The sequence below is a fragment of the Rhinoraja longicauda genome, chromosome 41, assembly GCF_053455715.1.
Source record: "Rhinoraja longicauda isolate Sanriku21f chromosome 41, sRhiLon1.1, whole genome shotgun sequence".
Taxonomy (NCBI): Eukaryota; Metazoa; Chordata; class Chondrichthyes; order Rajiformes; family Arhynchobatidae; genus Rhinoraja; species Rhinoraja longicauda.
Window position 1 is genome coordinate 1,103,755 of NC_135993.1, and position 16,761 is coordinate 1,120,515.

Sequence of the window (16,761 nt, forward strand, 5' to 3'; positions counted from 1 at the left end):
CGCTTCCCACAAACATCAGTGTCGCACCTGGTGGGAGGCAAGTGAACGCACTCAGCAGGTGAGAGACACAACTGCAATTCCATTCACTGGAACCTGGAAGGATGAGAGGGGATCTCATAGAAACGTATAAAATTCTTAAGGGATCGGACAGGCTAGAAGCAGGAAAAAATGTTCCCCATGTTGGGGGAGTCCAGAACCAGGGGTCACACAGTGTAAGAATAAGGGGTCGGCCATTTAGGACTGAGATGAGGAAAAACTTCTTCACCCAGAGGGTTGTGAATCTGTGGAATTCTCTGCCACAGAAGGCAATTCACTGGATGTTTTCAAGAGAGAATTAGATGTAGCTCTTCGGGCTAACGGGATCAAGGGATATGGGGAGAAAGCAGGAACGGGGTACTGATTGTGGATGATCAGCCATGACCATATTGAATGGCGGTGCTGGCTCGAAGGGCTGAATGGCCTCCTCCTGCACCTGTTTTCTATGTTTCTACGTAACCCCGCAGGTACCACAGGTGGAGTTTGTTGCGTGGGCAGTTCTTATCCTGCAGTGCAGGTCGCGGCCTCTGTTTTCCTGACTCACCATCTTTGAACTTCACCATCAGGGCTCCTTCTTCGAGGGGCAAACTATGGCCCAGTGATGTGGCGGATTGCTGCAGGGAGTGACCCCAATTTCTGGGCTCCAGCGGTCTGAGATCACCTGTGGCCAGGGTTGCCAACTGTCCCGTATTTGCCAGGACATCCCGTAAATTAGTTTGTCCCGTACGGGACCGCCCTTGTCCCGTATTAGTAGGGTTGCCAACTTCCTCACTCCCAAATAAGGGACAAAGGGTGACGTCACCGCCCCGCGCCCCACGTGACCTCACCCAGCCAGCGGCCACGTGCTCCCGGCCCGGGCGGCCGCCATTGGTGGAGCGGGAGCACGTGGCCGCTGGCTGGGTGAGATCACGTGGGGCGCAGGGCGGTGACGTCACCCTTTGTCCCTTATTTGGGAGTGAGGAAGTTGGCAACCCTCGCTCTGGCACAGATGCAAAAGAAGGAACAGCAGATGCTGGTTTACACCGATGACAGACACAAAATGCTGGAGTAACTCAGCGGGTCAGGCAGCATCTCTGGAGAGAAGGAATGGGTGATGTTTCGGGTTGAGTCCTTTCTTCAGACTGAAAAACCCGAAACAGCACCTTTTCCTTTTTCCAGAGATGCTGCCTGACCGGCTGAGTTACTCCAGTATTGTGTATCTGGTACAGTGTGTCTTGATCCAGCCCAGGACCAAGTACCTTTGTTAGATTGTTAGATTTTTATACAGCTCAGAAACAGGCCCTTCGACCCACCAAGTCCATGCTGGCTAAATACAGCTCAGAAACAGGCCCTTCGACCCACCAAGTCCATGCTGGCTAGATACAGCTCAGAAACAGGCTCTTCGACCCACAGAGTCCATGCTGACTAGCGATACAGCTCAGAAACAGGCTCTTCGACCCACAGTCCATGCTAGCTAAATACAACTCAGAAACAGGCCCTTCGACCCACCGAGTCCATGCTGGCTAGATACAGCTCAGAAACAGGCCCTTCGACCCACCGAGCCCATGCTGGCTAGATACAGCTCAGCAACAGGCCCTTCGACCCACCGAGTCCATGCTGACCAGTGATCACCCCGTACACTAGCACTATTCTACACACACTAGGGATATTTTTACCGAAGCCAATTCACCTACAAACCTGCACATCTTTGGAGTGTGGGAGGAAACTGAAGCACCTGGAGAAAGCCCACGCAGGTCACGGGGAGAACGTACAAACTCCGTACAGACGGCACCCGTAGTCGGGGTCAAACCCGGGTCTCTGGCGCTGTGAGGCAGCAGCTCTACCCACTGCACCACTGTGCCACCCTACCTCTGGGACAGAAGGGGGCCAACCTGACAGATATATAGCGGGCGGATTGGGACAGGAGACAGGGCAGGGCTGGATTATTGTTCGACAGGCTGCCCACCTGGCTCCGTTCACCCAGGCCATGTTACATTCCCGTCCCGTGGAGGGAAGGTGTGACCGCGCGGTGACGAGGTGGGGAATCCCAGCGACAGGCACCCCCTCACTCTGTCTCACTCACTGTTTGCACAGGTAGGGTGCTGGTGAGACACAGGGAGACAACAGGGGAGGGAACAGCTGGAATCAGCGCTCGAGAGATGCCACAGTTGTAACGCACAGTAGCTTTGGGTGATCTTTGTCAAGCGAGAGGAACAGATCGGGTAGACACACAGGGTCTCTTGCCCAGAGTAGGGGAATCGAGGACCAGAGGACACAGGTTTAAGGTGAAGGGGGACATACTGGAGTAACTCGGCGGGACAGGCAACATCTCTGGAGAGAAGGAATGGGTGACGTTTTGGGTCAAGATTGGAATTTAGGACAATAGGAATCTGAGGGGTAACCTTTTCACACAGAGGGTGGTGGGTGTATGGAACAAGCTGCCAGAGGAAGTAGTTGAGGCAGGGACTATCCCAATGTTTAAGAAACCGACAGGTACATGGATAGGACGGGTTAGGAGGGATATGGACCAAACACAGGTGGGACTTGTCTAGATGGGACAGGTTGGCAAGTTGGGCTGAAGGGCCTGTTTCCACGCTGTATCACTCTATGACTTTAAGCGACTGCCCCAGTAAAGCCCCATTCATTTGTTGCCACATTGAGTATATTCACCATAAAATAGTCTTTAATTCATTTCCACCCCAAGTCCCCCACTGACTGACTAACTAACTACAGCAACTGTACAGGGAAGGGTAGGCCACACGCCTGCCTGCCATTACATTCAAGCTTCGTTGCTCCAGCGGGGTCCTTGTCCGGCTGCAGGTAGAGGTCTAGGACGCCTGAATCACAATGTGGAATTTACCTGAAATATAGAGAAGCAAAGTTACCCAGGTTTAATTGAGGAATCCAGGTATAGAGAAAGAGTGATGGGGGGGAGACGTACAGAATAAGAGAGGGAGAGAAAGGAGGGAGAAGAGAGGGAAAAAGGTATGGCGAGCAAGCAGTCTAGCATTCCCTCTTGTCAGTCGACATAAATGTACCGTTAGTTATAGAGTTATAGTTATACAGCGTGGAAACAAGCCCAACTTGCCACATGTCGACCAACATGTCCCATCTCCCACTTTAGATTTTAGATTTAGATTTAGAGATACAGCGCGGAAACAGGCCCTTCGGCCCACCGGGTCCGTGCCGCCCAGCGATCCCCGCACACTAACACTATCCTACACACACTAGGGACAATTTTTACATATTACCCAGCCAATTCACCTACAAACCTGCACGTCTTTGGAGTGTGGGAGGAAACCGAAGATCTCGGAGAAAACCCACGCAGGTCACGGGGAGAACGTACAAACTCCATACAGACGGCGCCCGTAGTCAGGATCGAACCTGAGTCTCCGGCGCTGCATTCGCTGTGAGGCAGCAACTCTACCGCTGTGCCACCTTGTCTATGTTTGGCCCATATCCCTCTAAACCTGTCCCATCCATGTACGTCGCGACAATACCTGCCTGCACTACCTCCTCCGGCAGCTTGTTCCATACACCCACCACCCTTTCTGTACAAAAGTTACCCCTCAGGTTCCTATTAAACCTACCCCCCCCCCCCCCTCACCTTAAACCCATGTTCTGTGGTTCTAGACTCCCCCACTCCAGGCACGAGTCTCAGTGCGTTCACCTGATCTATTCCTCTCATGGTTTTGTACGCCCCGCGAAGATCAGCCCTCAAAACGTCACTCAACCATGTTCTCCAGGAATGCTGCTTGGCCCGCTGAGTTACTCCTGCACTTTGTGTCTATCTCACTGTGTTATTTACAGGCATTGTCACCCAGTACATGAAGCTGCTGTTTTAATAGAAAGCTGCAGGGCTCTGTCTTACGTCTCTGTTTAGGTCCCCTTGCCTTTGCACCCAAATTGGTAAAACCTCAGGAGGCATAACGTGGAGAATAGCTGAAGATGTTTCGTTTATCTGGAGATACAGCGTGGAAACAGGCCTTTCGGCCCAAGTCCGTGCCGACCTGTGCTACCCTACACACACTAGGGACAATTTACATTCATACCAAGCCAATTAACCTACAAACCTGCACGTCTTTGGAGTGTGGGCGGAAACTGGAGCACCCGGAGAAAACCCACGCAGGTCACGGGGAGAACGTACAAACTCCGTACAGACAGCGCCCGCAGTCAGGATCCAGCCCGGGTCTCTGGCGCTGTGAGGCAGCAGCTCTACCCGCTGCGCCACCGTGCCGCCCTTAAGTAAGGCGAGATCATTACGTGGGGGAAATGGTGAGCTGATCGTTCTGGAGTTATTTATTTGTTTGGTTTGAGGGACGTTTGGCTCTCCAGGGCTGGGACAGGAGTCAAGGGAAGCAGCCCGTGTGCTGACACCACCACCTGGTGGCACCACCTGGTGTTGCACAGTCCCTTACAGTCCAGTGTAGGAAGGAACTGGAGTTGCTGGTATTAAACCGAAGATCGATTTCCAGCAAAAATACTGGAAATAACTCAGCGGGACAGGCAGCATCTCTGGAGGAAAGGAATTGGTGACGTTTTGGGCCGAGACCCTGAACTAGTTACTCCAGCCTTTCGTGATGCTGCCTGCCCCGCTGAGTTACTCCAGCATTTTGTGTCTATCTTCAGTGTATACCAGTATCTACCTACAAATTTTGTCTGCCGCACTGCGAAATCCCCTTAAGGTATGTCTACTTTGAAGAAGTTCTCCTCCTCTCTCGAGTCTGAAGAGGGGTCGTAATCTATTCCTTTTCTCCGGAGATGCTGCCTGACCCGCAGAGTAACAGTGACAATCCAGCGGATCAGACCCCAGCAGGGGAGAGGCCATTCGGCCCGTTAACTCTCGCGAGCTCCCCCTCCCCCCCCCCCCCCCACCAGTACGATTCTACTGGGTTGTAAGCAAAACAAAGCATTTCAGCATTTTGTGTCTATCCACTGAAATGCTATTGAGACAGTGGGTGAGGCAGGATTGATGTGGGCTAGAAGCCAGTGTGACCCAAGGCTCACTCACATGCTGGCAGGACAGACACCTCTGCTGTGACTGCGCTGTCAATCCCCAGGTTGGACAAGGCACCTCTCAGCAGTCCGCAGGTGAATGCCAAGAACTGAAACACAAAGCAAACATTCCCAATACAACCTGACACCTAACCTTTCATTTAGAGATACAGCGCAGAAACAGGCCATTCAGCCCCGCCGACCAGCGATCCCCGCACACTAATACTATCCCACACACACTAGGGACAATTTACTTATTTTTATCAATGCCAATTAACCTACAAACCTGCGCGTCTTTGGGATGTGGGAGGAAACCGGAGCACCCGGAGAAAACCCACGCAGTCACAGGGTGAACGTACAAACTCCGTACAGACAGCACCCGTAGTCAGGATCAAACCCGGGTGTCTGGCAGCAACTCTACCGTTGCACATCTGTGCCACTGTACTGCCTTCATTTATACAAGGTAAGATACATAGGATATGGTCCTAACATGCGCAAATGGATTAGTGTAGATGGGCAGAGGGGCAGCATGGACAAGGTGAGTGGGCCGAAGGGCCTTTTCCGTGCTGCCAGACTCCATGACTATCTCTGCTCTTCAGCTTCACTTAGCAACTCATCTTTGACCTTCCTGTTCCCAACGCAGTGTCACTGCCAGCTTTTAGTTTTAGTTTTAGAGACACAGCGCAGAAACAGGCCCTTCGGCCCACCAGGTCCGCGCTGACCAGCGATCCCCGCACATTAACACCATTCCCCGCACATTAACGCTATCCTACACCCACTAGGGATCATTTTTACATTTACCCAGCCAATTAACCTACAAACCTGCACGTCTTTGGAGTGCGGGAGGAAACCAAAGATCTCGGAGGAAACCCACGCAGGTCACGGGGAGAACGTGCAAACTCCGTACAGACAGCACCCGTAGTGGAGATCGAACCCGGGTCTCCGGTGCTGCATTCACTGCAGGGCAGCAACTCTACCGCTGCGCCACCGTGCCGCCCATGCTGATGCAGGGATACAAACAAGGACTGTCTGCATTACTTTAGCGCCGTGGATCAGACACAGAAGGAAGGGACAGTTACCTTTGGCGCCTCCTCCAAATACTGTTTCCCATTGGAGATCGGAGTGAGGAGACGGAAGCGGTTGTCTTGGAGCACGTAGGTTCCCTGGGAGAAAGAACAGTTACAGCCTGACCACTGACACCACCTCACCCACCCACACACTGCACTGGCCACACCATCTCACCCACTCACACACTGCACCACTGACACCAGAGCCACTTCACCCAGCCACACACTGCACCAGTCCCACCACCTCACCCACCCACACACTGCACTGGTCCCACCTCCTCACCCACCCACACACTGCACTGGTCCCACCTCCTCACCCAGCCACACACTGCACCGGTCCCACCACCTCACCCACCCACACACTACACCACTAACACCACCTCACCCACCCACACACTACACCACTAACACCACCTCACCCAGCCACACACTGCACTGGTCCCACCTCCTCACCCAGCTACAGACTGCACTGGCCACACCATCTCACCCACACACTGCACCACTAACACCAGAGCCAGTCACTAAACCAGTGACACCACCTCACCCAGCCCCACACTGCACCTCTAACACCACCTCACCCAGCCCCACACTGCACCGGTCCCACCACCTCACCCAGCCCCACACTGCACCTCTAACACCACCTCACCCAGCCCCACACTGCACCGGTCCCACCACCTCACCCAGCCCCACACTGCACCTCTAACACCACCTCACCCAGCCACACACTGCACTGGTCCCACCACCTCACCCAGCCCCACACTGCACCACCTCCAGCAGTCTCGACCCATTCCTTCTCTCCCGAGATGCTGCCTGGCCCGCTGAGTTGCTCCAGCGTTTTGTGTCTATCTTCGATTTAAACCGACATCTGCAGTTTTTTCCCTACTGCCCCGGTCCCACCACCTCACCCAACCACACACTGCACTAGGCGCACCAACTCACTCAACCTGTGAATGCCTCTTAAATGTCCTAGAGTTATACAGCGTGGAAACAGGCCCTTCAACCCAACTTGCCCACACCTACCAACATGCCCCATCTATACCAGTCCCACCTGCCTGCGTTTGGCCCATATCCCTCTAAACCTGTCCAATCCATGGACTTGTCCAAATGTTTCTTAAACATTCTGTAAAAATCCAATCCAAATCACACTCCTTATTCTAAAATTCTGTAAACCCTCGTTATTACAGACCTCTTTATAACGGATTTCGGTTATAGCAGACTGTCTCTTTGAGAACACAGACTGCTAGTTACACTGCCAAGGCCATTGAAATTAACCAGGCATTGAAATCGACAAGGCATTGAAATTGGCAAGGCATTGAAATTGACAAGGCCATTGAAATTGACAAGGCCATTGAAATTGACAAGGCCATTGAAATTGACACGACCATTGAAATTGACACGACCATTGAAATTGACACGGCCATTGAAATTGACACGGCCATTGAAAACTTACAAAACTTACAAAAGGCCATTGAAAGCTTACAAAACTTACAAAATTCTTAAGGGGTTGGACAGGCTAGATGCGGGAAGATTGTTCCCGATGTTGGGGAAGTCCAGAACAAGGGGTCACAGTTTAAGGATAAGGGGGAAGTCTTTTAGGACCGAGATGAGAACGGTTTTTTTCACACAGAGAGTGGTGAATCTGTGGAATTCTCTGCCACAGAAGGTAGTTGAGGCCAGTTCATTGGCTATATTTAAGAGGGAGTTAGATGTGACCCTTGTGGCTAAATGGATCGGGGGGTATGGAGAGAAGGCAGGTACGGGATACTGAGTTGGATGATCAGCCATGATCATATTGAATGGCGGTGCAGGCTCCAAGGGCCGAATGGCCTACTCCTGCACCTATTTTCTATGTTTCTATGTTGACAAGGCATTGAAATTGACAAGGCATTGAAATTGACAAGGCCATTGAAATTGACCAGGCATTGAAATTGACCAGGCATTGAAATTGACCAGGCATTGAAATTGACCAGGCATTGAAATTGACCCGGCCATTGAAATTGACAAGGCCATTGAAATTGACCAGGCATTGAAATTGACATGGCCATTGAAATTGACAAGGCCATAGAAATTGACAAGGCCATTGAAATTGACAAGGTCATAGAAATTGACAAGCAATGCCTTCGATCAACACTTAACTCTATTAAACAATCTAACAAGCAACCTTTAGTATTTGTATTTTACAGTAATAAATATAATCTTTTAGCTGTTAAGAAGAACTTTGAATTTGAAAACAACTTGTTGTGTCACGGAGTGATCGCTCGGTGGTTGGAGGGAACCCCTTACGAGCATTTGTTGGCACTGGGCCTGTACTCGCTGGAGTTTAGAAGAATGAGGGGGAGACCTCATTGAAACGTACCAAAGAGTGAAAGGCTTGGATAGAGTGGATGTGGAGAGGATGTTTCCACCAGTGGGAGAGTCGAGAACCAGAGGCCAAAGCCTCGGAATTAAAGGAAGTTTCTTTAGGAAATAGATGAGGAGGAATTTCTTTAGTCAGAGGGTGGTGAATCTGTGGAATTCATTGCCACAGACGGCTGTGGAGGCCAAGTCAGTAGATATTTTTTAAACAGATAGATTCTTGATTAGTGCGGGTGTCAGGGGTTGTGGGGAGAAGGCAGGAGAATGGGGTTAGGAGGGAGAGATAGATCAGCCATGATTGAATGGCAGAGTAGACTTGATGGGCTGAATGGTCTAATTCTGCTCCAAACACTTATGACCTTATTCAGGTATCGTGGACAATCGCTAATAATGGACACCATTTGCCATCCCCAAAGTCCGTTATAATGAAGATTTACTGTACTCTGTTTTTCCCACTGACTGGTTAGCATGCAACAAAAGCCAAGAGAAACTCGCTCTCAACTTGTACCGCGGCCACTGCGAGCGCCACGGCGGTGCAACGGGTAGAGCTGCTGCCTCACAGCGCCAGAGACCCGGGATCGATCCCGACCACGGGCGCTGTCTGTACGGAGCTTGTACGTTCTCCCCGTGACCTGCGTGGGTTTTCTCCGAGATAATAGACAATAGACAATAGGTGCAGGAGGAGGCCATTCGGCCCTTCGAGCCAGCACCGCCATTCAATATGATCATGGCTGATCATTCTCAATCAGTACCCCGTTCCTGCCTTCTCCCCATACCCCCTGACTCCGCTATCCTTAAGAGCTCTATCTAGCTCTCTCGAATGCATTCAGAGAATTGGCCTCCACTGCCTTCTGAGGCAGAGAATTCCACAGATTTACAACTCTCTGACTGAAAAAGTTTTTCCTCATCTCCGTTCTAAATGGCCGACCCCTTATTCTTAAACTGTGGCCCCTGGTTCTGGACTCCCCCAACATTGGGAACATGTTTCCTGCCTCTAACGTGTCCAACCCCTTAATAATCTTATATGTTTCAATAAGATCCCCTCTCATCCTTCTAAATTCCAGTGTATACAAGCCTAGTCGCTCCAGTCTTTCAACATATGACAGTCCCGCCATTCCGGGAATTAACCTAGTAAACCTACGCTGCACGCCCTCAATAGCAACAATATCCTTCCTCAAATTTGGAGACCAAAACTGCACACAGCACTCCAGGTGCGGTCTCACTAGGGCCCTGTACAACTGCAGAAGGACCTCTTTGCTCCTATACTCAACTCCTCTTGTTATGAAGGCCAACATTCCATTGGCTTTCTTCACTGCCTGCTGTACCTGCATGCTTCCTTTCATTGACCGATGCACTAGGACACCCAGATCTCGTTGTACGTCCACTGTTCCTAACTTGACACCATTTAAATAATACTCTGCCTTCCTATTCTTCAGTTTCCTCCCACACTCCAAAGACGTGCCGGTTTGTAGGTTAATTGGCTTTGGTGTAAATGTGCGGGGATCGCTGGTCGGCACGGACTCGATGGGCTGAAGGGCCTGTTTCTGCGCTGTATCTCTAAACTAAACACGACTGCCCGATCTCCTGCCTCTCCCCATCCACAAGCTCATCTGTGTGTTGGTGGAGTACCTGGTGATTGGTTCGCAGATTGTCAATCTGTTTTCGGAAGAGGTTTGTCCAGTATTCCTTACAGATAAATTTCATGACATCCAGCTCGTCTTTGAATGAAGGCGATTCTTTGGTGAACCTACAACAGCAATCACAGCCTGAATTTACACAATAGAATAGCTTTAACACAGAAACATAGACAATAGGTGCAGGAGGAGGCCATTCAGCCCTTCGAGCCAGCACCGCCATTCAATATGATCATGGCTGATCATCCAGAATCACTACCCCATTCCTGCTTTCTCCCCATATCCCTTGATTCCATTAGCCCTTGAATCCCCATGATTCCGTTAGAGAAATGTTACCCACTCCTTCTCTCCGGAGATGCTGCCTGTCCCGCTGAGTTACTCCAGCATTTTGTGTCTATCTCCGGTGTAAACCAGCATCTGCAGTTCCTTCCTACACAGTGGGTGAATGGGTTTCTTTGTGAGTTCGGACGTGGGCAGCAGTGGTTTGAATGAACTAAAGTTTTCAAAAAACTGTCTATTGATGTTGCAAGCTCTCCTTCCTAAGCTCACAGGTTATGTGGATGGTGCACAACACAAACGAGGAAATACTCAGCTGGTCAAGCAGCATCTGCGGAGGGGGAAACAATGTTAACCTTCTCGGTCAATGAACTTCCATCCAAACATAAAAAACATTTTCAGTACTTTCTGTCTTTTTTACATTTGCAACAGACAACAGGGAGATTGGCGACAGTGGCGTTTTTTTTGGGGGGGGGGGGTTTTAGAGATACAGCGCTGAAACAGGCCCTTCGGCCCACCGAGTCCGCGCCGCCCAGCGATCCCCGCACACTAACACTATCCTACACCCACCAGGGACAATTTTTACATTTACCCAGTCAATTAACCTACATACCTGTAGGTCTTTGGAGTGTGGGAGGAAACCGAAGATCTCGGAGAAAACCCACGCAGGTCACGGGAAGAACGTACAAACTCCGTACAGACGGCGCCCGTAGTCAGGATCGAACCTGAGTCTCCGGCGCTGCATTCGCTGTAAGGCAGCAACTCTACCGCTGCGCCACCATGCCGTTTAAAAGGATTTAAAAGGATTTTTTTGGAGAGAAACGTGGATGTGTAAGGAATGTTACGGCAGAGAAGATTAGTTTAACAGCATCATGTTGGGCACGGGCCGAAGCCAGGGCCTGTTCCTGTGCTGTGCTCTTCTATGTCCCATGAATACGCTCTTTACTGTAATGGATAACAGTGGTATCAATGGTGTCAGACCCACCAGTTACTAACCTCTCGATGAGACCTTGTCCCGCACGGAAGCCCATTCCTTCCAGCGTCGAAATGCATTTCCCTCGCTCCTGCGGAGAGAACCAGAAACAACTTTGGTCATCAGGTCATGAACGATAGGAGCAGAATTACGCCATTCGGCCCATCAAGTCTACTCCGCCATTCAATCATGGCTGATCTATCTCTCCCTCCTAACCCCGTTCTCCTGCCTTCTCCCCATAACCCCTGACACCCGCACTAATCAAGAATCTATCTATCTCTGCCTTAAAAATATCCACTGACTTGGCCTCCACAGGCAAAGAATTCCACAGATTCACCAACCTCTGACTAAAGAAATTCCTTCTCATCTTCCTAAAAGGGACGTCCTTTAATTCCAAGGCTGTGACCTCTGGTCCTAGACTCTCCCACTAGTGGAAACATCCTCTCCACATCCACTCTATCCAGGCCGCTCACTATTCGGTAAGTTTCAATGAGGTCCCCCCTCATTCTTCTAAACTCCAGCGAGTACAGGCCCAGTGCCGACAAACGCTCATCGTATGTTAACCCACTCATTCCTGGGATCATTCTTGTAAACCTCCTCTGGACCCTCTCCAGAGCCAGCACATCCCTCCTCAGATATGGTGCCCAGAATTGCTCACAATACTCCAAATGCGGCCCTTGACCAGTGCCTTATGGTGCCTCAGCATCACATCCCTGTTTTCGTATTCTAGCACTTAAATGGTAGCATTGCGTTTTGCCTTCTTTACTACAGATTCTACTTGCAAATTAACTTTGTGGGAATCCTGCACCAGTACTCCCAAGTCCCATCGCACCTCCGAACTGTAGTGGAGAATCCCAAAGTCGTCCAATGCTCATCATTAACATTGTGACTCACTCTCTGCGAGCTCTATCATCAAACTCCTTCCATCAGTCCCTGCTAACTTGGAACATACTTCAATGCAGTACTGGCCAGAAATGTCAACACGTCCTTTATCACAACTTTATCATTTCAATGCACAATCCTAGTCCAAACAATCCAATCGCATTACTTAAACCCAGGTATCATTCTGGTCAGTCTGAAGAAGAGTCTCGACCTGAAACGTCACCCATCCCTTCTCTCCAGAGATGCTGCCTGTCCTGCTGAGTTACTCCAGCATTTTGTGTCTATCGCATAAGGTCAATAGACAATAGGTGCAGGAGGAGGCCATTCGGCCCTTTGAGCCAGCACCGCCATTCAATGTGATCATGGCTGATCATTCTCAATCAGTACCCCGTTCCTGCCTTCTCCCCATACCCCCTGACTCCGCTATCCTTAAGAGCTCTATCCAGCTCTCTCTTGAATGCATTCAGAGAATTGGCCTCCACTGCCTTCTGAGGCAGAGAATTCCACAGATTCACAACTCTCTGACTGAAAAAGTTTTTCCTCATCTCAGTTCTAAATGTCCTACCCCTTATTCTTAAACTGTGGCCCTTGTTCTGGACTCCCCCAACATTGGGAACATGTTTCCTGCCTCTAACGTGTCCAACCCCTTAATAATCTTATACTTTTCAATAAGATCTCCTCTCATCCTTCTAAATTCCAGTGTATACAAGTCTAGTCGCTCCAGTCTTTCAACATATGACAGTCCCGCCATTCCGGGAATTAACCTCGTAAACCTACGCTGCACGCCATAGGAAGGTCATAAGGAATAGGAGCAGAATTAGGCCATTCGGCCCATCAAGTTTACTCCGTCATTCACTCATGGCAGATCTATCTCTCCCTCCTAACCCCATTCTCCTGCCTTTTCCCCATAACGCTTGACAGCCAGGCGGGGTAGGGTGGAGGATGCGGTGGGAATGAGGGGGGGGGGGGGGTCGGCCAGGTGGGTGGCGGTGGTGTTGGGGACAGGACAGGTGTGTTTTGGGGTGCAGTGAGCAAGGTGGGGCAAGGGGGTCTGGCCAGGCCAGGAGGGTTTGGGCTGCAGTGAGCTGGGTTCGAGACGGGTTTGGCGACCATGGTGTGTTTGGGGTCCAGGTGGGATTGGGGTGCAGTGGGGGCAGTGAGCCGGGTTTGGGGTACGTTGGGGTGAGTTTGAGTTGGGTTTGGGGTGCAGTGAGAGGGGGGGTGGGGTACAGTGAGAGGGGGGGTGGGGTACAGTGAGAGGGGGGGTGGGGTACAGTGAGAGGGGGGGTGGGGTACAGTGAGAGGGGGGGTGGGGTACAGTGAGAGGGGGGGTGGGGGTACAGTGAGAGGGGGGGTGGGGGTACAGTGAGAGGGGGGGGGGGGTACAGTGTGAGGGGGGTGGGGTACAGTGGGTGGGGTATTGGGGGTACAGTGGGGGGGGGGGTACAGTGGGTGGGATTGGGGTACAGTGAGAGGGTGTGGGTACCGTGAGGGGGTTGGGGTACAGTGGGGGGGGGGGGGTGTACAGTGAGAGGGGGGGTGGGGTACAGTGAGAGGGGGGGGTGGGGTACAGTGAGGGGGGGGTGGGGTACAGTGAGAGGGGTGTGGGGTACAGTGAGAGGGGGGTGGGGTACAGTGGGTGGGGTTGGGGTACAGTGTGGGGGGGGAGGGGGGGGGGGGGTCGGGGCCTTGTCCATCCCCGGGCCACAGTTACCTGTTCCCCCGCCTCCCCCGTCGCTCCGCAGCCGCGACACCAACTCCAGGTGCAGCAGCTCGAACACAACCTCGGCCATGGCGGCCCTTCGGCCCCTCCCTCCCTCCCTCACTACCTCACTCTCCCCCTCCTCCTCCTCCTCTCTCCCTCTCTCTTTCTCTTTCACACTCACACTCTCTCCCTCCCTCTCCTTCCCTCTCTCCCTCCTTCTCTCTCTCTCTCTCTCCCTCTCCCTCTCTCCCTCTCTCTCTCTCTCTCTCTCTCTCTCTCCCTCTCTCCCTCTCTCTCTCCCTCTCTCTCTCTCTCTCCTCTCCCTCTCCCTCTCTCCCTCTCTCTCTCTCCCTCTCACTCCCTCTCCCCTCTCTCTCCCTCTCCCTCCCTCCTTCACTCCCCGGGTGGCCGCCGTGACTTGCCCGGAGTTGTGCTATGTATGGTCGGCCACCCGGCCCATGGCCCATGGCCCCACAGACAGACTCTGCTCACCTTCCATTCACTTTCACACAAACATGCACAACAGGTGCAGGAGGAGGCCACTCGGCCCTTCTACCTTGTTCATTGTGATCATGGTTGATCATCCACAATCAGTAACCCGTGCCTGCCTTCTCCCCATACCCCTTGATCCACTAGCCCCTAGAGCTCTATCTAACTCTCTATTAAACCCATCCAGTGATTTGCCCTCCACTGCCCTCTGTGGCAGAGAATTCCACAAATTCACAACTCTCCAGGTGAAAAAGTTCCTTCTCACCTCAGTTTTAAATGGCCTCCTCTTTATTCTAAGACTGTGTGGCCCCTGGTTCTGGACTCGCCCAACATTTGTTCTCTATCTCTCTACATCACCGTCTATATCTCTTATTCCCCTCTCCACTGACTCTCAGTTTGAAGAAGGGTCTCGACCCGAAATGTCACCCATCCCTTCTCTCCAAGATGCTGCCTGACCCGCTGAGTTACTCCAGCACTCTGTGAAACGTCACCTATCCATGTCCTCCACAGATGCTGCCTGACCCGCTGAGTTACTCCAGCACTCTGTGAAACGTCACCTATCCATGTCCTCCACAGATGCTGCCTGACCCGCTGAGTTACTCCAGCACTCTGTGAAACGTCACCTATCCATGTTCTCCACAGATGCTGCCTGACCCGCTGAGTTACTCCAGCACTCTGTGAAACGTCACCTATCCATGTTCTCCACAGATGCTGCCTGACCCGCTGAGTTACCCCAAGCACTCTGTGAAACGTCACCTATCCATGTTCTCCACAGATGCTGCCTGACCCGCTGAGTTACTCCAGCATTTCGTGTCTCTGTTTGCTGGAAACAAATATTCTTTAAATGGTAGTCATTATTGGTTTGCCAGTATGAAGAAAGGTCCTGACTCGGTCCATTTGTTTTTTGAGCATTTTTCAAAGTTCCAGTCGAGTTCTCTGATCTTGTATTCCACAGTAAAGACACATCTCTCTCTGTGCCACCAGCTACAGAGCTGTGTGTAAATGCACTGTGACCAAACACTTCTCTCTAACCAACCATTTATCATGTATCCCCACTCCTTGTCTAACATCTCCAAATGCATTAGTTCACACTTTTCCAGACTGAATTCTATTTGCCACTTTCCTATCCACCTTAACCAGTGTGTGGATATCTTCCTGGAGCGTTCTTCCTTACTTTTAAGCATACTGCCTATTCTGGTATCATCTGCAAAGTTCACCGGTCATAGGTGCAGAATTAGGCCATTCGGCCCATTAAGTCTACTACGCCATTCAATCATGGCTGATCTATCTTTACCACAACCCCATTCTCCTGCCTTCTCCCCATCGCTGGTTGGTGTGGACTCGGTGGGCCGAAGGGCCTGTTTCTGTGCTGTATCTCTAAAGTAACCTAAACTGTATGACTGCTGGGAGATGGAGATGGATTCAGCCCATCATGTCTACTCCGCCATTCAATCATGGCTGATCTCTCCCTCCTAACCCCATTCTCCTGCCTTCTCCCCATAAACTCTGACACCCATACTAATCAACAATCTATCTATCTCTACCTTAAAAATATCCATTGACTTGCCTTCTGTGGCAATGAATTCCACAGATTCACCACCCTCTGACTAAAGAAATTCTTCCTCATCTCCTTCCTAAAGGAACATCTTTTAATTTTGAGGCTTTGACCTCTGGTCTTAGACTCTCCCACAAGTTATTCGTAACGCCCACTGTATTTCAGCAGAGGTCATCAATATGTACAGGCAAAGCTTTCTGTTACAACTATTCAAGTTATTGAAATTTGCCCTTACCAAATTCACAAATCACTTCCCAGGATTTTGTTTTGCAGAGACGTATCTTTGTGTTACAGATAATCGCAAAATGGCCCATTCTCCAGGAACATAACCCCCCCCCCCCCCCCCATAATGCAGGGGTGCCTGTATGTAAGGTGTAAACCTCCCTGAAAGTGGTGACAGCTGGATAAGTGAAAAAGGCATCTAGCATGGTGCGTTTGTAGGCTGATGCACTGAGTATATGAGCTGAGAAGTTATTTTCCAGCTGTACAAAATATTGTTAGACCTCACTTGGAATATTGTCCGGGTCTTCTTCAGACAACACAGAAACAGGTCAGAAGTAGGGGTCCGACTCAAAACGTCACCTCTGTCTTCTCTCCAGAGATGCTGTCTGTCCCGCTGAGTATTACCTCCAGCATTTTGTGTCTATCTTCGGTGTAAACCAGGATCTGCAGTTCCTTCCTGCACAGAAACGGGTCTGAGTGTCTGGGGTCAGTGTCTGGGTGTCTGGTGTCCTTGGTCATTGTCTGGGGGTCTGGTGTCTGGGGTCTGGTGTCAGTGTCTGGGGGGTCTGGTGTCAGTGTCTGGGGGTCTGGTG

General features: G+C 51.1%; 1 protein-coding gene across 1 annotated transcript; it reads right to left on the bottom strand.

The window, feature by feature from the left end:
- Nucleotides 1–994: 994 nt before the first annotated feature.
- Nucleotides 995–14,005, bottom strand: LOC144611657 (trafficking protein particle complex subunit 6b-like). The gene is made up of 7 exons (XM_078430855.1): nucleotides 13,912–14,005; nucleotides 11,722–11,729; nucleotides 11,339–11,403; nucleotides 10,062–10,179; nucleotides 6,090–6,173; nucleotides 5,027–5,120; nucleotides 995–2,875 (listed from the first exon to the last, which is right to left on the bottom strand). Exons 1-7 carry the CDS (start codon nucleotides 13,988–13,990, stop codon nucleotides 2,844–2,846), a joined length of 480 nt encoding a protein of 159 aa, XP_078286981.1. The 5' UTR covers nucleotides 13,991–14,005; the 3' UTR covers nucleotides 995–2,843.
- Between the last annotated feature and the right edge of the window lie 2,756 nt (nucleotides 14,006–16,761).

Excerpts from the sequence above, each read along its gene's own strand:
- LOC144611657 (XM_078430855.1), bottom strand. The coding sequence starts at position 13,990 with ATGGCCGAGGTTGTGTTCGAGCTGCTGCACCTGGAGTTGGTGTCGCGG. Across the intron at positions 6,174-10,061 it reads ATCTGCGAACCAATCACCAG|GGAACCTACGTGCTCCAAGA; the intron begins GTACTCCACCAA and ends TCTTTCTCCCAG. Across the intron at positions 2,876-5,026 it reads GGTGTCTGTCCTGCCAGCAT|GTAAATTCCACATTGTGATT; the intron begins GTGAGTGAGCCT and ends TCTATATTTCAG.